This window comes from Crocuta crocuta, unplaced genomic scaffold (genome assembly GCF_008692635.1).
Source record: "Crocuta crocuta isolate KB4526 unplaced genomic scaffold, BGI_CrCroc_1.0 scaffold160, whole genome shotgun sequence".
Classification (NCBI taxonomy): Eukaryota; Metazoa; Chordata; class Mammalia; order Carnivora; family Hyaenidae; genus Crocuta; species Crocuta crocuta.
Window position 1 is genome coordinate 4,922,736 of NW_027527591.1, and position 22,054 is coordinate 4,944,789.

At 46.8% G+C, this 22,054-nt stretch overlaps 1 protein-coding gene and 1 long non-coding RNA gene across 2 annotated transcripts; one reads left to right on the forward strand and one right to left on the reverse strand.

Moving 5' to 3' along the window:
* Positions 1-1,670: 1,670 nt before the first annotated feature.
* Positions 1,671-17,644, reverse strand: LOC144237742 (uncharacterized). The gene is made up of 3 exons (XR_013336930.1): positions 17,532-17,644; positions 13,424-13,576; positions 1,671-1,783 (listed from the first exon to the last, which is right to left on the reverse strand). It is a non-coding gene; the product is annotated as an uncharacterized LOC144237742 (long non-coding RNA).
* A 432-nt stretch (positions 17,645-18,076) lies between these two features.
* FZD5 (frizzled class receptor 5) lies at positions 18,077-20,465 on the forward strand. The gene is made up of 2 exons (XM_077771557.1): positions 18,077-18,327; positions 18,588-20,465. Exon 2 carries the CDS (start codon positions 18,852-18,854, stop codon positions 20,463-20,465), a length of 1,614 nt encoding a protein of 537 aa, XP_077627683.1. The 5' UTR covers positions 18,077-18,327; positions 18,588-18,851.
* The last annotated feature ends 1,589 nt before the right edge of the window (positions 20,466-22,054 follow it).

Below are 22,054 nucleotides of genomic sequence, written 5' to 3' on the forward strand. Positions count from 1 at the left end.
TGTCACTTCCTACTCCAGCTCCTGCGTCTGCAGTTCATGGGGACGCTGGGGAGGCAGAGAGACTGATCTTGGCTGGGTTTGCTCACGCACCTCAGGGGCAGCTGGACAGCTCTGTTCTGGGCGGGGCTAGACTGGGGCAACTGCCTTGGGGCCCCTCTGCCCGAAATCTCTCTCATCTCCCCCCTGGGCCGGGTGGCGTAGCCCAGGCAGGCTCCTCTCATGGAAATCGCAGAGATGCAGGAGAGCAAGCCCAACCACACAAGCATGCTTTCAAGCCTCGGCCTTTATCCCATCTCCTAGCAGCCTACTGGCCAAAGCAGGTGTCACGGGCAGATTCAGTGGGTCCGAGAAAACACTCATCTCTTGGTGGGAGGAGCTGCAGAATCTCCTGGCAGAGAGCAGTGACAGCGGGAAGGATAAAGACCGGCGGGCCTGATGTAATCTACCACAGCCGTCAAGTATCAGGCCATCCTAATGAAGCTAATTTTTCTTCTTGCCTCCAAGTGTAGGCCGGTTCCCCGAAGCACGGCCCCCCTTCACATAAGTCCGCAGAGTACAGGGTGTAGCAGGAGCGGACACTGAAGGCACTTCCGCTGCTGGTGACTTGAGGGCAAGGCAGCACTTTGGCCTCTGCGGCGGGTAAACAGAGAAGGAGGGTGACAAGCTGGCACTGGCTCCCACCTCCCGGCTGTGTCTCCAGCTGTCCCCACCCGAGCAACTCCTCAGAATGTGATTCACTACTCTAGGAAGAGAGAAGTAATTGAGGGTATTATTTATATTGGGAGACTTGCTCTGAAAAAAATTAGAGAGCAACAGAGCCAGCACTCTTGCTCGAAGGGAGTTCCTGCCCAAAGACCAGAGCAACTGAACAAGCAGGGTCCAGGGATGCGGGGATGGGAGACAGACCCCTAGGGGTGAGGGCCGGAAAGAGATCTAAGAGGAACAGTAGTGGGGCGCCTGGGTGGCTCAGTCGGTTAAGCGCCCGACTTTGGCTCAGTTCATGATCTCACAGCTGTGGGTTCAAGCTCCCCATGGGGCTCTGTGCTGACAGCTTAGAGCCTGGAGCCTGCTTCGGATTCTGTATCTCCCTCTCTCTCTCTCTGCCCCTCCCCTGCTCACGTCTGTCTCTGTCTCTTAAAAATCAATAAACATTAAAAAAAATAAAATAAAAGGAACAGTAGCAAGAAACCCAAAGCAATCTTAGAGGAGAAGTAGAGAGAGGCAACAAACCCCACAGTTTCTGAGATGTGTTTTGCTTTCTGGAAGTGCTCAAGAAATGAGGCTTACACGTGTGACACCAAGTTTTCCATGAAAACTTCTTGACAAGATCTCTCTCACTCTCTCCCCCTTCCGTTGCCAGGATAAACGTGCTAGAAGAGCAATCGTATACGCCGTGAAACACAAACAAACTGAACAAACTTGGGGAAACAGAGAGGACCCAGTTCCCAAGTCAGATAGCTTGGTGATCATCCGTTCCAAGGGTCGGTCGTCCAGGTTGGAAGCTAGCTGTACAAAGACTTTTAGAGTTACACAAATAACAACATTCATGTGTGACTCTGCTACGGATGTTCGATTAAATGGTAATAGCAACATCACCTCACTAGCCGCAGAGTGGTACTGACAAAGGTCACAAACTTGTGCATCTGTGACTTAGAGAACAAGTCAAAGCCCTGCAGCCCAGTGACCTCCTTACCTGGGCTTTCCCCCCAGGGGTTCAGTCTCTCTCCAGTTTTCTCTCCTTCAGCTTAAGGCCTCCAAAATCTTTCTTGGCCCATTTCCTCATCTGAAAAAGAAGGAGGTAAAACTACAATGCTCACGAACGTCCATGCCAGCTCACACAGTACTTCCGTGATTTTCCCTCCCCCCTCACTGTATGGCACCTTGAAAGAGTGAAATCAGAGTGCCAGGAATCTTTGTCCAGGTATTTAGTAACAGAGATTTGCTGGCAAGATATTTAAAATAAAAGCAAGGCAGAGAGACAGCAAGAAGTGCTACAAGCTATGCTGAACCATTTGCTCTTGGGCAACTTACTTCATCTCTTCATGCCTCAGTTTGCTCAATCTGTAAAATGGGGGAAATAAAATAATATACTACTATTGAGAGTTCCGAGGACTGAATGAGATAGTGTGTGAAGCATTCAGTGAGGGGCTTGGGCACGTAGAAAGCATGCCATGCATCGTTTAAAGTATTAGCTGCAAATGTGACTCTGGCACCCCTCGGGATGGCAGGTGTATCTTTACTTAGAGATGCCTGCTGAGAAAAGTTGTTTATAAATGAAGGATTTTGTTTAAAAACAACAACAACTTTTTTCCTTCTTCGAGACTTGCTGATGTGCAATAGGGCTTCCACATGTGACACAAGACGCGACAGCCTGGCTTGAGGCAGAACATAGCTTGAATGTCTTCTTTGCTTTCATTTTCTTTTACCTATATCCATGCATTTGGTTTTCTTGCATCCTGTTTCTCCACCTTCAACCAGTAAGACGTGGTTCTCCATCATGGCTGCACATCAGAGTCATCTGAGGGAGCTTAAAGTCTCTGTACCCAGGGGCATGTGGGTGGCTCAGCACCTCAGATCATGATCTCATGGTTTGCAAGTTCGAGCCCTGCATGGGGCTCTGTGCTGACAGCACAGAGCCTGGAGCCTGCTTCGGATTCTGTGTCTCCCTCTCTCTCTCTCCCCCTCCTCTGCTTGCACTCTGTCTCTATCTCAAAAAATAAATAAACATTTAAAAAAATTTTTTTAAAAAAATCTCTGTACCCGAACTCTGCTGTTGGAAGTGAGGAGAGTGGTAAGGGGGTGGGGTGAGTTGGAGGACAAGAGTCTGCATGCTTCTGGAGAGCTTGTGATGTTCTGATTCGTGAGCGGGGTGCCAGTGACACAGGTACATTCTGTTTGTAAAAATTCACTGTGCTGTATACTCAGGACAGTGCACGTTGCTACACGCATAATATACTTCAATAAAAAGTTACACAGGCATCTCTGCTGAAATTGCACTGAGGAGCAATTAAATCAAAACCCTCTGCAGTGGGACCCTGGCATCAATGTTTTTGTAAAGCTTCCCAGGTGGTGGCAATGTAGAGCCTAAGTTGAGAACATTCTGTGGTCGTTCTTGAGCCCACAGTGGGCCCAGGTCTCAGAACTGGCATTCAAGCCAATAAGTAGAAAGCCCCTTGGAGTAGCCAGGTAGCAGGTTCCTACCACTCACCAGGTCGTACTAGACTTATGAGGAACAGGAGGCACTGATTTGAGCTTGTGTTGCAATCAGTGATTTGTTTATTGCACATTAATCTGTAAGTGCAAGGATGAAGAGCATGTGGGTGGGAAACTGGCTGCCCTTGGCTGTCCCTGACTCCAGCGTCTGTGCGGGGCTTACCTAAGTCAACCCAGCTTTGCATCTCTTAAGAGGAGGCCATGGTGTCTCTGGGCTGCACTTTCTGCTTACCTCTACCAAGTTTCCAAGAATCCTGGAGTCAAAAAAATGGTTCCTTATGTGTTTCATGAATCTCCATTTTATGTATTGCAATTGAACCTACATCTTCTTCACTGAGTCTGTGAGGAAAGGAAGAACGATGCTGCTCAACATATACTTGAGTATCATTAGATACTTTTTTTCTTCCCCCTTTGTTCTATATTTCAACATTTCAGGTATATTTGGGATTGTTTTCCTGAAGGCTATTCACTTAAAACAATTTTTCATAGGCTGCCTGGGTGGCTCCGTTGGATGAGCGTCTGACTCTTGACTTCCGCTCAAGTCATGATCTCACAGTTTGTGGGTGTGAGCCCACGCATCAGGCTCCATGCTGACGGTGCAGAGCCTGCTTGGGATTCTTGCTCTCCCTCTCTCTCTGCCCCTTCCCTCGATGCATGCAGACACTCTCACTAAATAAATCTTAAAAAGTTTTTATAAATATGTCTTCTCAAAACCATAATTCTCTTGAGCACTTGGTAAATGTTACTGGGTAAAGATTTAACAAATTAATTCAACAGGCACTTACAGGGGCTTGCTACATAGAAGATTCTGGGCTGGGGGTGCCTGAGTGGCTCAGGCAGTTAAGTGTCTGGCTCTTGATTTCAGCTCAGGTCACGATCTTGCTGTCATGAGATCAAGCCCCATGAGGGCTCGGCACTGAGCATGGAGCCTGGTTGGGATTCTCTCCCTCTCTCTTTGCACCTCCCCTCTCAAAAATAAATAAGCATTAAAAAAAAAGAAGAAGAAAATTCTGGGCTGGGCTGTGAACACCATTGATTCCTGCCTGAAAGGAGCCCCCATTGAGGCAGAGTAAGAAATAATACTAATGTATGATGGGCTGTCAGACATTCTGCAATATAGTTTACAAATAAGCAAACCACAGTATTATGAGGTTAAGAAGATAAATTCTATAAGTGACAATTACCAAAACTGGTTTATAAAAAAGAGCTGGATCTACAGCTGAACAAAGATACTTGGAAAATTACTGATCATCTAAAGGTCCACAAACTGTTATAAATATTTATTTTTGTATTATTTTCCCTCACAATGTCACTGCCAATTTGAATTTTCACGCTTATGTTAGAGTCAAAAATTTTTTTCTTTAAAAAGAGTAACTTACCATCTTTTAAAAATAAGTGACAGTTGTTTGCTTCTGTGTTAGAAAGATGGGATCGATTGCATAATTTTGCTAAAAAGACTTGAATACTTTGCTAGCTGCAGAAAATCACTTATTTAATAAATCATCAAGGACTGAGGAGCAATGGCATACCCAAAAACTAAATCTAAATATGTCCTCATAAAATTCAAACTGATGAAGTCTATACATGCAGAAAGACGTAAGCAACAGCACGGTCAGTACAGAGCGCTGATGGAAGGGCAGGAACGGTCCGCAGACAGTGGTGCTGATGGTTCAGGCCGATACAGAGCCGGAAGTCACCTCTAAATGTTAGAAGGACTGCTCATGATGTCTCTCTCAAAATTTTTCAAGCTGCTTCCCAGAGTCCAGTGATCTCTTCAGGGCTTGTTTCCTAGCCATTTAAACACTATGTTTCATGAAAGGAAAATTGATGTTGGACTTCATTAAAATTAGGGAGCAAAATAAATCAGGCAGAGAAGGACAGATAACCATATGTTTGCACATGTAGGTGGATTAGGAGGAACTTAACGGAGGACCATGGGGGAGAAGAAGGGGAAAAATAGTGGGGGAGAGGGAGGGAGGCAAACCATGAGAGACTCTTGAATGAGGAGAACAAACCAAGGGCTGATGGGGGTGGACTGGAGGGGAAGGGGGGTGATGGGCATGGAAGACGGCACTTGTGGGGATGAGCACTGGGTGTTTTATGGAAACCAACTTGACAATAAACTATTAAAAATTTTTTTAAAGATAAAAAGATTGAAAAAAAATTAAAAACTTCTACCCTGTGAAAGACACTGTTAAGAATAAGAGAAGCCAAAGACTTGGAGAAGATATTTGAAAAACACATATCTGATAGAGGATCTATATCCAAATATACAAAGAACTCATAACTCAGCAATAAAAAAACAAATGGCACCCAGTTTAAAAAATGACCAAAAAATCTGAACAGACACCTCACCAAAGAAGATACATGCACGGTACACAAACATATGAGAAGAATCTCCATATCATATTAGGGGATTGCAAATTAAAGCAATGGGGAACTACTACACACCTATTACAATGGTCCAAATCTAAAACACTGACAACACCAAAGGTTGACTATGATGTAGATCAGCAGGAACTCTCATTCATCGCTGGTGGGAATGCAGAATGGTACAGCCACTTTGGAAGACAGTCTGGCAGCTTCTTACAAAACTAAACATACCCTCACATACACACAATCCAGCAAGCTTCATGCCTTGGTAGTTACTCAAATGAGTCGATTGCTTATGTCCACACAAAAACCTGAACACAGGTGTTTATAGCAGCTTTATTCATAATTACCCAAACTTGGAAGAAACCAAGATGTCCTTTAGCAGGTGAATGAATAAACTGTGGTATGTATAGGCACTGGATTATTATTTACCACCAGAAAGAAAAGAGCTATCAAACAATGAAAAGACAAGGAGAAACTATAAAATAAATACTACTAAGTGAAATAAGCAATCTGAAAGGGCAGTATGTTTCCAACTATATGACATTCTGGAAATAGGCAAAACTATGGTTGCCAGGGGTTGGGGAGAAGAACAGATAAATAGGTGGAGTACAGAGGATCTTTAGGGCAATGAAACTACTCCTTATGATACTATAATGGCAGATACATATTATTATACATGTGTCAAAATCCATAGAAAGTATAGTTCCAGCAGGGAACCCTAGTGGTCTTCGGGTGATAATGATGTGCCAATGTAGGTTCATTTATTGTAACAAGGCACCATTCTGGTATGCGCTGTTGATAACTGGTACAGCTGTGTGTTTGTTGGGGAGGAGGTATATGGGAACTCTTTGTACTTTCTGCTCATTTTTGCTGTTAATCTACAACTGTTCTAAAAAAAAACCAACCAAAAGTATTTATAAAAAAAAAAGATAGAAAACAAATAAGCTATCAAGCCATATCAAAACCATGAAAAGGCATGAAGGAGATTTAATTGCATATTACTAAGTGAAAGAAGCCAGTCTTAAAAGGCTACACACTGTATGATTCTAGCTGTATGACTTTCTAGAAAAGGCAAAACTACAAAGAGAGTAAAAAGATCAGTGACTATCAGGGTTTGGGGGTGGTGATTAGGTGAGACACAGGTGGTTTTTAGGACAGGATGCAATTCTGTGTGATACTGTAAGAGTGGGTACATAATGGTATTTGTCAAAACCCATAGAACAATACCGCGTAAATAGTGAATGGGCTTTTTTTTTCAGTTTCAGGTGTAGAATTTAGTGACTCCTCACTTACACACAACACCTGGGGCTCATTGCAAGTGCCCTCCTTAATCCCCATCACCTATTTAACCCATCCCTCCCCCCCCTCTGATAATCATCAGTTTGTTCTCTATAGTTAAGAGTCTGTTCCTTGGTTTGCCTCTCTTCCCACCCACCCCCATGTTTATTTGTTTTGTTTCTTAAATTCCACATACAGGTGAAATTGTATGGCATTTGTCTTTCTCTAACTGACTTTTCTCTTAGGATAATACACTCTAGTTCTGTCCACATTGTTGCAAATGGCAAGATTCATCCTTTTTGATGACTGAGTAATATTCCATCATATATACATACCACATCTTCTTTAACCACTCATTGTTCAGTGGACATTTGTGTTCTTTCCATAATTTTGCTATTGTTGACAATGCTGCTATAAACATCAGGACACATGTCTCCCTTTGAATTAGTATTTTTATATCCTTTAGATAAATACATAGTAGTACAATTTTTGGGTCATAGAGTAGTTCTATTTTTAACTTTTTGAGGACCCTCCACACTGTTCTCCAGAGTGGCTGCACCAGTTTGCATCTCCACCAACAGTCTAAGAGGGTTCTCCTTTCTCCACATCCTCACCAACATCTGTTGTTTCTTGTGTTGTTAATTTTAGCCATTCTGACTGGTAAGAGGTGGTATCTCCTGGTGGTTTTGATTTATAGTTTCCTGATATTGAGCATCTTTTCATGTGTCTGTTAGCCATCTAAATGTCTTCTCTGGAAGAGTGTCTATTCATGTCTTCTACCCAATTTTTAACTAGATTACTTGTTTTTTGGGGTATTGAGTTTTATAAGTCCTTTATAGATTTTGGATACTAACTTTTATCAAATAGGTCATTTGCAAATATCTTTTCCCAATTCTGTAGGCTGCCTTTTAGTTTTGTGGATAAGAATGAAGCCTAATGTCAACTACAGACTTAGTAATAATAATATACAAATATTGGCTCCCCAGTGTAGCAAATGTGCCACACTAAGGCAAGATATTAATAACAAGGGGCGATGTGAGTGGGAGGAGGGCATATTGGGAATTCTACTATCTGCTCAATTTTCTGTAAAACCTGAAACCGCTCTAAAAAGTAAAGTCTATTCTTTAAAAAAAAAAAAAGTGCAGCCCATTGCTCGACCAGTTCTGTATATACCCCTTGTTTAAATCATTTTTGCAGTGTGCCTCTGGGTGACAAGCAATGACACAGCATGGCCCAGATGGGCTGAGGGGTTTTGAAGCCAGCAAGCCTTCAGAGTCGTCCCCGAGCTAGAGTGCGAGTAGGAAGGCAGAAGGGGGAACAGACTGTGGTGTTTGGTACACTCAGTTCCTCTTTTAGCTACAACCAAGGAGTCATGGAGCACATGAAGGCAGCATTCTGAGAAGAAGCTACACTCATGATTGGTTTAAACAAATAATCTAAATAAGCAAATAATGGCCAAATAATTCATCGGTCATGCTCTTCAGTTTCCCCCCTGGTACAAGTGAGGGTGTTGCTATAGATGTTGCTGTGATGTTTTCAAGCCTTCCCTGAAGGTTTTAACAAACACACAGGAACATTCTTATGTATGATGATGGGGCTACGTGTGATCATTTAGGACATGAGATGCGTTATTAAGGAAGATAGAGGAGGGTTCTTCTTGAGGATTCCTGTTTTTAAAAAGCTTTTCTAGGGATTAGGTATTTTATTACTTTCATTCCTGTCATTCTCCTACATACCTTAAACCTAAGAGTCATACCCTCCACCGATGATAAAGACCTCAGGGGTTATGTTCACCCCGCAAATAAGTTTCTGTCAAGCAGAGCTTTCTCACGCTGTTCCTTGCTATTCATAAGTTTGCTAACCCAGCAGCAAGAAGCAATCCGTCCCCCCAATCTGATAGCTCTTCAAGAGTGGCAGTTCCACAATGAATTTAAAAAATCAGAGATGAGAAGCATTTCTCCCTACTTGAGATTGGAAAGTGAGTATTCAGTAAGAGAAAACCAAATCCAGAGCTGAAGAAGTGGGTTAGAGCCCGTGAAGTTCTAAGTATCACAACTGCTGAAGAAATATTTAGCAGACCATGAAATAAGCACAGTGGGTCCAACCTGAGTAAGACTGAAGGCTTTCCCTAAACCCCAGCTGGTGACTGCTCTCTCACTCTGTTTGGAAAAGAGGATTGTGAAGAGACTTCAGACTGTTCAAGATTTGCTTGAATAGTTCCTACTGCACTGCTCACTGGACAATATTCTTTTTCCTCCACAAGGTGGTCATACAGCAAGGTGGTTCCCTCAGCCATTCATTCTCATCCCTTGGCATGAAGCCGTCTCAGCTTCATGAATAGCTCGCATGAACCCTGCAAGCAGTTGTGAGAATGGAAGACAGAAGGGAGTTCTAGAGGCGCACCCCCAAACCAGAAGGACTCGGGCTACGGCAGCTCTCACCTACCAGCCACAGTGAGAACCTATTTTTGGTAATCGAAGCCTAGTTTGGATTCTGTTTTTGGAAAAAGATAACATTTGTTCTAAAAAAAAAAAACAAAACAAAAAACCTAGAAGATTTTTTTTCAAGGGGAGAAAGGGTTCTCTCCAGCCCTGCTTTAAAGCTAAAAAGGGAAAACTGTTGAGTAACAAACTTTTTCTTCCCATGAATTCACGTAGTAGATGTTTCAAATGACTGGCAAATATGTATAATTCATAGAATGTTAGAGGCAAAAGCGTGCCACAGGGCCCTCCGGTTGAGTCTCATTCTATAGTTGAAGAAAATGAGGTCTACAGAGGTTAAGTGGTATGTCCAAGGAAACACATCTCACTCACAAGATAAGACTTGAATCCAGGGGCACCTGGGTGTCTCAGTTGGTTAAGCATCTGACTTGATTTTGGCTCAGGTCATGATCACATGGTTTGTGAGTTCAAGCCCCACATCAGGCTCTGTGCTGACAGCACAGGGCCTGCTTGGGATTCTCTGTCTCCCTCTCTGCCTCTCTCTCTCAAAAATAAATAAATAAATAAAATAAATAAATAAATAAAAATAAAAATAACAAAGACTTGAATCCAGATTGTGCATGTACTAGCCAAAGCTCTTCCCACTATACTGTGCTCTGTTTACCAACCCCGCAGGAAGAGACCCATTGCCTCTTGCAGAATTTAGAGACTAGTTTTTAAGAGCCTGGCACTAAACCCGTGACTAATTAGAACAGAGTGCCCCACCACCTTGAAGTTACCAGATCCGCTGTGCCATGTCTCAGCATGCCTGAGGCCTTGTGGGTAACCAGCTCAAAGCAAGATTATTGTCTCAACTCAGCTCTCCGTGTCTAGGTAGCCACAAAATGGAAATTGCTTTACTTGGGGAAGAACAAGATGGGATGAAAAGAAAGCATGTTTAAAATGGATAAAAGGAGGTACTTTTTTCCCCACTACACACAATTGACCTGGAGAACTCACTGCAGCAGGATATTAAGATCAATGGTGAAGATTTGTGTTTTAAAAGATTAGACATTTCCCATGCATATCATCATCAGCGAGCTTCAACAGGATGAAAGTCGGATGAAAGTTCTTGAGCTTCAGTGCCTAAGCTGATCACCAGCTGGGTCAGGTAAAAAGAAAAAAAGTTGTCTATTTGGTCATCTAAGATGTCACAGGAAGACAGCTTTGGGGTATTCCAATCATCGCCACTGTATAACAGCCCACTCCAAACTAGTGGTGCAAACCCAGTGTTCATTTTATTATGCTCAGGGTGCTGTAGACCATGAGTTAGCAGAAAGCACAGCAAGGGGTGGCTTGGTTTTGCTTCCTGATACCGGGGGCCTCAGTTGGGAAAACTTGAGGCTGAGGGCTGGAATCATCTGGAAGTTCCTTTGTTCATACGTCCAACTCCTGGCCTGGGACGACTTGTCCGCTCCTTTAGCTGGAACTGTCACCTGGAGCATCTACATATAGGTTCCAAGAGGGAGTGACCCAGAGAAGGAACATTTCAGAAAACAAGTGCTCCAAGAGAAGCAGATAGAAGCTGCTTTTATGATCTATCCACGAAAGTCCTGTCACATCTCTTCCGGCATGCTCTGTTGGCCAAAATCATCACAAGCCCACTGAGATTCAAGGGGAGGGGACCTAGGACCTCCTACTTCCCTCCCCTATGGGGAATGGCAAGTTTTCATTGCAGAACACCCAGGAGGGGAGAAGTTTTTGCAGTCACCTTTGGAAAATCCAGTTTCTTAGGGAGAGGGTGAGGGATGTGAGGCTGCAAGAACATACAATTGATCGGAAAAAACTGATACATGAACAGATAATCACAGCACAATAAAATAAATTCAAGGTAGTTATTTCTTCCTGTTTTAAATGCTGCCGTCAGAATTCCCCCCCCCCCTTTGATAAAAGCCATCATATTTAACTGTTCTCCATCATTTTCTGTCTTGCCACTAGACTGGCATCTCCATGCATTTAGTTCCCTGCTGTATTTCCTCTGCCTAAAAGATGACCAAATCCATAATAGGTACTCCATAAATATTTGTTGAAAGAGAAGGAGGAAAATGCTGTAATAGAGGGGCGGGAGAAGGGTTGTGGGAATACAGTCTGTAACAAACAGCTTAGCCAGACAGGAATGACATTTGAGTGGGTCTTGAATACTTTTGAAGGATGAATAACAGTTTTTCTGGTAAAAAAAAAAAAAGGGGGGGGAGAATAAATGTTTGTCCTTAAATTTCCTCTAGAGACTTCTATTACCCAAGTGGGCAGATCCTCATCCTGAATCCACAGACTGCGTGTAGTAGTCACGATGTTCTCAGTTGCAAGTGACAGAAAACAGTGACTCAGTCAGCTTAAAAAAGCCAGCAGTGTGTTGCATCATGTAACAAGATGTCTGGAGGCTGGAGGATCAGGCAGCCTCAATGTCATTCCTCCTCATGTGGCAGCTTAGCCCTTTCCCGGTTACAGGATGGTGCCCACAATGGTAGGCGCTGCATACAGACAAAATAATACCCAGCAAGAGAGATGGCTGCTTCTCCTTTGGAGTAAAATCTTTCCCATCAGCGTTCCCCTCCCCTTATTGGCCAGAACTGTGCCCTGTGCACCTGTGTAACCTATATGCTGATAAGAGGAAGTGGGGGATCATGATGGGCTAGACCAAATACATGTTACTCCTTGAGGCTTGGACTGAGCCCCCTTGGGGCACATGGCTGTACAGAAAAGTGTAGACTCAAAATAAAACAAAACCAAAAACTGGGGTTCTGTTAGGAAAGAGAAAAAGGAGAGGACTCTTGAGATGACTCAACAGTGTTTGCAGCATTACACTTGGAGAAGGTGAAGGTTCTGTTTTCTCTGGGTGCGTGAATATCACCTAATACTTTCATTTATTTCTTTGTTGTGCTCTTTGCTCATTTCTTTTCTCCTTCTGCATTAGGAGTCAGTTGAAGAAGTCTAGCACTGTATCAATAAAAGGTTATTTGTAGAGGATATGTATGGCTCTAAATTTAAAAATACTCTAATTAGACATAAGTATGCTTTCAGGTAAAAACTTGGATTCAGATGCCTCTGTTACTCCCTGAGAGCCATTGTACTGTGCTCTTCTGTGCTCCTTATGCCCTTTACTTGTGTGGACTCTGCTGTCGAGAAAGTTCTCCGTTTTTTCACCTGTAGTAGATACTAAGGATTGTTTCTGTTAAATCCTTCTAGAAATCCAGTTGGAGACGCTGGACACTTGAAAATGACATTTCCCAGACTCTCTTGCAGCTAGGGTCTGGATATGACATAAGTTTGGTCAACCAGATGCATTCCTCCAAGATCCAGCAGGTGCAAGGGGAAGGCACCAGGCTGTTCCTGCTGAGGCTGATAAGCGCAGTCTGAGAGGTGATGCTAAGTGGCCTCAATGCTGGACTCCGTCCTGTCTCAGTGTCTAGTCACCAAGGTTCATGGGCATGAAGGCAGCTGCGGCAGCAACACCATTGACTTCTGGGACTCAGCTACTGTGGTGGTCCCTTGAACTCAATAGTCCAGGTAGCCTCTTGACTTCTGCCCCTCCAGCCTTTCCACCAATTTAATGAGGCCCCACTTGATTCTCAGTATTAAGTCTTCCTCTGCTTGAAATACCTAGAGTGGTTTCTCTTTCCTGTACTAAACCCTGACTGATAGATTGTCTAACTCCCTATTTAGCCTTCTGGGCACAGCCCAGGTCTTCCTTGAGCCACCAAGTTGGGATAGGTGCCTCTGTTATGCCCCCACCATGCCCTGCCTGGAAAGGCCATGCCTCATCATCTCTACACCCAAGCACCAGCGCTTGGCCCACAGCAGGCATCCCACCAATATCCACTGACCCGGAGCTTTCTCTGCCAAGATGCCAGGGAAGTTCTAAGTCTAAGGGGCATCCTACCTCATGCCTAGTCTGCAAAGCCCCAAGAATAAATTGGCTCTAGTCTTACACTGGATTCCAGGTAAATCCAGAGCCTTTGGCGTTTTCACATGTTAGCCCCTCCTCCCCAAGAGGTCACACCAGAACTGAAGATTCAACCTGGTCCCTAGAAAAGCGATGCCAAGGAACAAGGGAGGTTGCTCATCTCAAGACTTACCATCTGGTGGTTCTGAGGACCCTCTCTGCTGGGCTTAACCTGAGGTCTGCCGTCGATGGCTGCATAGGCTTTGGAGTTGAGAGCATCTAAGTTGGAAGCTGTGTCACCTTGTATATCAAGTTACTTAACTTTCCTGAACCTCAGTTTCTTCACCTATAACAAGGAAATAATAATATCACCCTTCCAAGATTCTCAGGGGTAAAAGAGATTATATATTTAAAGTGTTATTATTGTCCTTGCTGCTGTTAAGTGTATCATCACTATAGCAGAGTTCTGTTGCTTTACACAGTTTTTCCTTCAGCCCCAACAGACTCACATGCAATTAGGCTGCACTCCCCTACACTTTCTCCCAAGGTGCTCCATTTGCACACTGGTGTGATTAACCCTTTTTGCAGAAGATCCAGCTGGGCCTGGGGCTGTACTGAGGAAAGAACAAAAGCATCTGTGGCAGTCATCCTCGACCCTAGCTAAAAATCAGGATCACCTGGAGAGTTAAAACAAAAGGGCAATACAAACAAACAGACAAGCAAAACCAAAAACTGAGATCTCAATGGTCCCTGAACTAGAGATTTTGATTTAAGAAGGCCCAGGCATCAATGTTTCTCAAAGCTCCCCTAGGTGATCATAATGTGCGGCTAAGTGCCACAGTTCAATGTGGGAAAGATGAGTACTTCCATTACGTTTAGGGGAAGAAAAAGCTTTTACTTTTCTATAATCTCCACCATGCCACCATGGCGGAGTGGAAAGGACTGAAGATTATTGTTGAATTATTCCTCTTACAATGTGAAGAACACATGCTCATTACGCATATGGGTAAATGACGCATCTTGTTAATCCTCGGGTTAATGTCTTGCTTTCTCATCTAGAGGTGTGGGATCTGGTAAAAGAAGCGATCAGAAGTGCTCCAGGACATGTAAGGAGTTAGTCTGGAAACACCTTGAGGGATTCGTGATGGCTGCCGGTGTCTCTCCTGGGGCGGCCCTGTGCCTGTTTGCACACTGACTGGCTGGTTGCACTTGCATTCAGGGCAAGTGAAATGATCTCTGCTTTGGCATAAACTGTACCTAAGTACCAGAGATGGCTGGTGACAGCTGAGAGTGTGCTCTGACATGAAGTACATCTAAAAAGTGTAACTTTCCCCCCATTATGAACGTAATACACAAAAGAGAATATAAAAGATTGGGAAAACAGTAGAAACTAATAATGACTAAGACTATATAGACTTCCCAGGCATTAAATGAGGTTCTAAGTCTTTACCATATAAATTCATTTACCCCTCACTACAGCACTATGAGGGAGCTAACTATTTGTAACTCCATTTTGCAGACAAGGAGAGCGACCCTGGAGCTGTTAGGTGGTTTAGCTAGTAAAGGCAGAGACCTGGTTTGGACTCGTGCTCCATTTATATATGGTCAACCTCAGAGATATAAGAGAAGCTGTATGCAAGGATTCAATGACAGCTACTAAAGTTGAGAGAGGTAATCTCCTTCGTGTTGTCAGTCATTCATCCCCTATTTCACAATATTTATTGAAGGTTTTTGTGTGCAAGCCTACTTTGCAGGCTTGATTATGAAGACACTGAAGAGTACACAAAGTTAACCTGTCCAGTCATTCCTATAGCATGGAACTCTCAGGTGTCTCAACAGAATAATGCATGTGTAAAGAACACAAGTCTAGTGAGATTAAAAATGCTCCAGCTATTCCCTGATGACCAAATCCAAGACCAGGACCTCAAAACTTTGGGAATTTCACACACTCATTTGATAGAATGTTTAATTTTTATTAATATTTAATGCCTATTTATTTTTGGGAGACAGAGCGTGAGCGGGGGAGGGGCGGAGAGAGAGGGAGACAGAATTCCAAGCAGGCTCCAGGCTCTGAGCCGTCAGCTCAGAGCCCAGTGCAGGGCTGGAACCCATAAATGTGAGATCATGACCTGAGCCGAAGTCTGGCGCTTAACAAACTGAGCCACCCAGGTGCCCCTCTTGATGGAAAGTTTAGCATCATCGTTCTCTGTATTTTCATCAATTCATAAACACACGTTGGACAACAATTTAAGTTGAATTTCATGAATTTGGTTTTGCAGACACATGTTTAACATAGCAGTTGCGTCTTCAACTCAGAAACGGATGTTTCTTGGAGGGATGGATGGATGATGGAGGGATGGATGGATGATAGATGGACGAATGGGTACATGGAAGGATAGATGAGTGATTTCATGGACAAGAATGCTTACAAATTGCACTTAAAAAATCATGTAGTGTTTTCTAGTTTGTTGAATAATAATGAGTCAGGAGAACAGTTTGGTTTCTATCCTTTTGATGGACTAAATAGGTCACCTCAAGCAAGTCATTATGGTACCCATTTTATCTGATTGTTGCAACGATTAAATGAGCTGTACATGAATTATTTAGCAGCCTGCCTACTACATGTTAAACAGCATATTTTAAACTGCCTTTAAAAACTGAAGTAGTGTACGTAAAAAAGCAAAAATTTAAATGATACAAAAACTATACAATGCAAAATAAGTCTCTTTTGGCAAAGTTTCCTGCTGTTATTACCACTATTATTAGAGATCTCTAAGCAAAAATAACATTTGGCTCTTGATTAAGAAGGCAAAGAAAGGTTTGCAGACCAGTAGATAACATCGTCTAAATCAGAATCAAGTGAAATAACACAAGTATTCTGGCTAAATTCCAGTGCGAGTGATTAACATTCTTCAACTTCAAATAATTTTTATTATTAGCCAACACTTGTCCATCCCCAATAATACACACGTTGCATAAAGGGCACAGAATGAGACAGCCCTTGCTTGGCATTTTCACAGTCTGCACATACTTTCCACTGAGGGTTTCCCTTTCTTTTTGATTGCTATTCCATAGCTTTTCAACTCCCACTACTTTCAACCCCGGGATGTTTGCTGACCCAGAGTGCCAAGTGTTTCCAAAACACAGAAGAGGTTAAATATGAACACCTGTAGAATTTCAGGGACTGAAAGGTGGAAGGTACATTCTAAACGTATCTATTAATAGTTTCGATGCTTGTGAAACAATTGTATTTATTCACTTTAAACTCTGAGTCTGGGATTAATGCATGTATTCTTCATTATTTTCCACAAAGCCTTGGTGATGAGCAGGAAGGAGAGGGCTCTTCTGCAATCCAGTCTCCCGGTCTGTACAAATGGGATCCGGGGCAGAAGAACGACAATAACTGCGGTCTATATATCTCAGCCCTTTAGTCCAGTCCTGACTCCTTGAAGTACCCAGGCCCTCCTGCTTTTTTTTTTTTTTTTTTTTCCGCCTTCTTCCCAGAAGAAGCGAGGGGTGGGGGGAGAGGGAAACAATTCAAACCCTCTTTGTAAGCGTGTGAATGAATTTCAAGAATGCTAAACACCTCAGTCTCCCAACCTAATTAGAACAAGTAGAAAAGAGGCATTTTTAGGACATTTAAAACTTGCAGCATAATAACCTATCTGGAGAGCGCCACTGTGCGTCCCAGCAGTCGGGGCACCCAGCTGGCCTTCCGGCCGCGGGGCTGCGCCCAGCGCCCCGGCCCCCCAGAGGCGAGCCAGTGCGTGGCTCTTACCACACGCAGCCCCGCAGCCCCGGGGGGCCAGCCGCCTCGGCTTCTCTCCGCAGGCGATTTCGGAACTGCCCGGGATTTTAAACTTCGACTGATAAAGGACTAACATCTCTCGAGTCTTCCAAAGACCGGAAGAAAATCTTTTATGGCGACAATAAGATTGTGTTAAATGCAACAGTAAAGGCTGAAGACTAGGAGATACAGGTAGTACCTGGGTGTGGGGAGTGGTTAAAATTGGTACGCGGATATGTGGGTTCGAATCCTGAGTTAGCATTTGAGCGCCTACTGTGTGCCAGGCGCTCGGAATACTGGGGTGAAACTGCCTATCTTGCGGCTTTCTTGGGGAAGTATTAGCTAGGTGGCCTTGGTCGGTTTCTCAACATTTGCTCCTTCGGCTGTAAGGAGTACCTGTCTCACAGGACTGTAAAGATCTGAGATCCTGTATGAAGATAGAAACGATTAACGCGCTGTCCGGCACGCAGTAGGGGCTCAACGTGCCTTCGCTCTACTCTCAGTGTGAGCTCACCTGATAGGACGGCGCAGAGCGGAGACAGGTGCCGCGGTTAAGAATGATTCTTCGAGCGGTTCTTTTAAACAAGCGCTGGACTCTAAGGAGTTTTAGCTGCAGAGAGACCTGGGAGGGGCCCTGGAAGCAAGGGTTCCTAAGCCAGCCTATCACAGGACAGAGAGCCGGGACCGCTGTGCGCCCGCGGAGAGCTCCGCAGGGACTTCTGGCGAGGGTTTCCCGCCGGGGGTCTCCAGAAGGAGAGATTAGCATTCGCCCCGCCCTCATCGCGTTCCCGCCAGCTATTGGCCGGCGCTCTTCGGCGGCCGGCTCCGGGCGGGGCCGGAGGGCGCAGGGGGAGAGGCCGAGCCCGCGGGGCAGTGGGCGGGGAGGGGCGGANGTGGGCAAAAGAGTGAGAGAGTGCGGGGGAGGAGCCGAGCCGGGCGCGTCCCGGGAGCGCCGCCGCCGCCCCCAGGAGTCCGCTGGAGCGCGGAGCCCCCTGCAGGGGAGGAGGCGAGCGGCCGGCGGGGCGCGGCGGCGGGGGGGNACGGTCGGCTCCTGCTCTGCCCCGCTCGGATCATGCGGGGGGCCCCGGAGGAGGAGAGGGCGAGTGACCGGCCTGCGGCGACCGCGTTCAGGGTGCGACCCCCTCTCTGAGAAGCCCCCACCTGCTGCCATGTGCCTCGCCCCGGGTACCCAGCCTATCGCCAAACTTTCCGGGTGCCAGCCCGTCTCTGAGTCGCATTTCTGAGCGAGTGCCCCAGGAACACAGGACCCAGGCTGGCTGCCGACTATCGGCTTCTCAGGATCCGCGAAGGTGAGAGCCCGCGCCTAACCCCTTTCTCCGCGTTCTTTTCCCGGTTCCTCCGCGCTTTTCCAGGCGGCTGAGCTCTCAGACCCCGGGGTGTAGCCTAGAAGGCCCAGCCTAAAGGGAGGAGGGGGTCAGTGGTTTGGTTCCCGGAGGTGGAGGGGAGGGAAAGGAGAGACGTTAACTTGGAGATTTGGAGAGCGCTTGCGGGGACCGGGCCCTTGCCTCCCCTCTAACTGGGAGTGGCTGCAATTTTTGTTCTCCCTCAGCTTCTTTTTAAAAGAGTACTTCCCCTGGAATCGGAGCCCTAACCGTCCCTCCCCAGCCCTATCTGGCGAAGAGCTGAGCGCTGCCTGCGGAGGCAGCGCCTTCCCGAAACAGTTTATCTTTGGACGGATTTAAGAGAAAAAGAAACCAACAGGTTGCCAGCCCGGGCGCCACACACGAGTCGGCGGAAAGGCCAGCCCGGTTTCCCCCGGCTGCGTGGGCCCCGCGCGGGCTGCGGCGGGCGCGGCGAGGGGAGGGAGGGGGCTATGGCTCGGCCCGACCCATCCGCACCGCCCTCGCTGCTGCTGCTGCTCCTGGCGCAGCTGGCGGGCGGGGCGGCGGCTGCCTCCAAGGCCCCAGTGTGCCAGGAAATCACAGTGCCCATGTGCCGCGGCATCGGCTACAACCTGACGCACATGCCCAACCAGTTCAACCACGACACGCAGGACGAGGCGGGCCTGGAGGTGCACCAGTTCTGGCCGCTGGTGGAGATCCACTGCTCGCCGGACCTGCGCTTCTTCCTGTGCTCCATGTACACGCCCATCTGCCTGCCCGACTACCACAAGCCGCTGCCGCCCTGCCGCTCGGTGTGCGAGCGCGCCAAGGCCGGCTGCTCGCCGCTCATGCGCCAGTACGGCTTCGCCTGGCCGGAGCGCATGAGCTGCGACCGCCTCCCGGTGCTGGGCCGCGACGCCGAGGTCCTGTGCATGGATTACAACCGCAGCGAGGCCACCACGGCGCCCCCGAGGCCCTTCCCGGCCAAACCCACCCTCCCCGGCCCAGCGGGGGCACCGGCGTCAGGGGGCGAGTGCGCCGCCGGGGGCCCGTCGGTGTGCAAGTGCCGCGAGCCCTTCGTGCCCATCCTGAAGGAGTCTCACCCGCTCTACAACAAGGTGCGCACGGGCCAGGTGCCGAACTGCGCGGTGCCCTGCTACCAGCCCTCCTTCAGCCCCGACGAGCGCACGTTCGCCACCTTCTGGATTGGGCTGTGGTCTGTGCTGTGCTTCATCTCCACCTCCACCACGGTGGCCACCTTCCTAATCGACATGGAGCGCTTCCGCTACCCTGAGCGCCCCATCATCTTCCTGTCCGCCTGCTATCTGTGCGTGTCGCTGGGCTTCCTGGTGCGTCTGGTGGTGGGCCATGCCAGCGTCGCCTGCAGCCGTGAGCACAGCCACATTCACTACGAGACGACGGGCCCTGCGCTGTGCACTGTCGTCTTCCTCTTGGTCTACTTCTTCGGCATGGCCAGCTCCATCTGGTGGGTCATCCTGTCGCTCACCTGGTTTTTGGCAGCGGGCATGAAGTGGGGCAACGAGGCCATCGCGGGCTACGCACAGTACTTCCACCTGGCCGCGTGGCTCATCCCGAGCGTCAAGTCCATCACGGCGCTGGCACTGAGCTCCGTGGACGGGGACCCGGTGGCCGGCATCTGCTACGTGGGCAACCAGAACCTGAACTCGCTGCGCGGCTTCGTGCTGGGCCCGCTGGTGCTCTACCTGCTGGTGGGCACCCTCTTCCTCCTGGCGGGGTTCGTGTCGCTCTTCCGCATCCGTAGCGTCATCAAGCAGGGCGGCACCAAGACGGACAAGCTGGAGAAGCTCATGATCCGCATCGGGATCTTCACTCTCCTGTACACGGTGCCCGCCAGCATCGTGGTGGCCTGCTACCTGTACGAGCAGCACTATCGCGAGAGCTGGGAGGCCGCGCTCACCTGCGCGTGCCCCGGCCCCGACGCCGGCCAGCCGCGCGCCAAGCCCGAGTACTGGGTGCTCATGCTCAAGTACTTCATGTGCCTCGTGGTGGGCATCACGTCGGGCGTCTGGATTTGGTCCGGCAAGACTGTGGAGTCGTGGCGGNTGTCCCTGTCGCACGTGTAGGACGCCGAGGCCCAGCGGGGCCGGGAGTGGAGTGAGGGGGGTGGTTTTGTTTGGTAGTTTTGCCAAGTTCACTTCCGTTTACCTTCATGGTGCTGATGCCCCCTCCTGGGGCAACTTGGAGAGAGGGGAAAGGGGCCCTTTCAAGGCAGTACCGGTCCCAGGACTTCTCGAAGGGGCTCAGCCCACGTGTATTCTATTTTGTGTTTCTTACTACCTTTTTTTTTTTTTTTTTGGGGGNTTTATATGTAGTTTTCTTAGTTTTTAACTTTGTTGCATTTTGGCAACAAAATTTACCTTTGCTTTGGGGGCTTTACAATCCTAAGGTTGGCATTATAATGAAGTTCGGCTTGGTTCAGGTTCCTTTGAACTGTGTGGTCTAAATTGGGAAAATCTCTTTCCTATACTTGTGTCTTTGAAACAAATGTGAACAGTGGAAGTTTAGGTTGCTATGACTGGGAGGTTTGTCGGGTGTGATTTTTCAGCTTGTTTTCTTTCACTGCTTAAAGTGTCCGAGATGCTTTAAGGTTGAGCTGCTTGTCCCTAAGTTAGGGGAAACCCCAATTCATGCCAAGGAGGGGGAGCATCATGGGGCTAGGGCCTCCCCAAAGTGACAAGGTTACAGAGGAGAGCATTTAATGATTCTGTGTGTGCCATCCTAGCTTTGTTTATTTATCCAGCTTCGGTTTCTTTTAGTAGTACTTGCAATCATTCTTATTCCTAACGGCACCCGGCATTGTCTTGAAAAAGTTAGAGGTAGCATTATAGAGTGCCGGTATAAATATTTGGAAAAGTGAAAACCTCAAGGGTGGTGATTGGTTGAGCTTGAATTCTAGACTGGTAAAATGGCAGCTTTGTGCCAGAGAAGGGGTGGGTGGTTAATAGGCTTCAAAGATTCCTTCCCCCCCCCCGCCCTTTTTTTTTTTTTTTTAAATTTTTTTTTTTTTTTTTTTTTTGAGGGAGAAAAAAGGATGATCATGAGTGGGGGAGGAGCAGAGAGAGACTCCCAAGCAGGCTCTGGGCTGTCAGCAANCCTTTTTTTTTTTTTTTAAAGAACTTGTGTTCTGATTTTGGTAAAGGTAAATCCCACTCCCTTCTTTTGGAAGTACTTAGAGATTAGTTGTTAAAGGGGCTGCTTTTTAGATGTAAGGACTAAAATGGATATACCTCCAGTAATTAAGTAAATTTCTAACACTTCTCTTATCTGCTCCACCCCCATCCCACCTCCTTTATCATGTTAAACAGTCTTTTTGCTTTTCTTATGCCTCCTCTCCTGGAGAGCTGTGATTAAGAAGCCACACCCACCCTTGAATGCGGTGCTTGAACTGGGGGCAGGGAGGCTGGCTACCTGTGAACAAACATTGGCAGCAATGAGGGAAAATAAGTGTCCCTGGACTTTGGACTAGTTTATTAGCCAGATATTCCAAAAGCAGCCAAACATTGCTCTCTGCAGTCTCTCAAAACAAATGACACCCATAATACACATATAGAAGGTTTTAAAATCTGGCTCAGGGTACTGCTGCTGCAAGAGGAAAGCTGTCCTCTCTCCCCCACCTCGGTATGTCTTTTCTCTTTGAGAACGCCAATATATT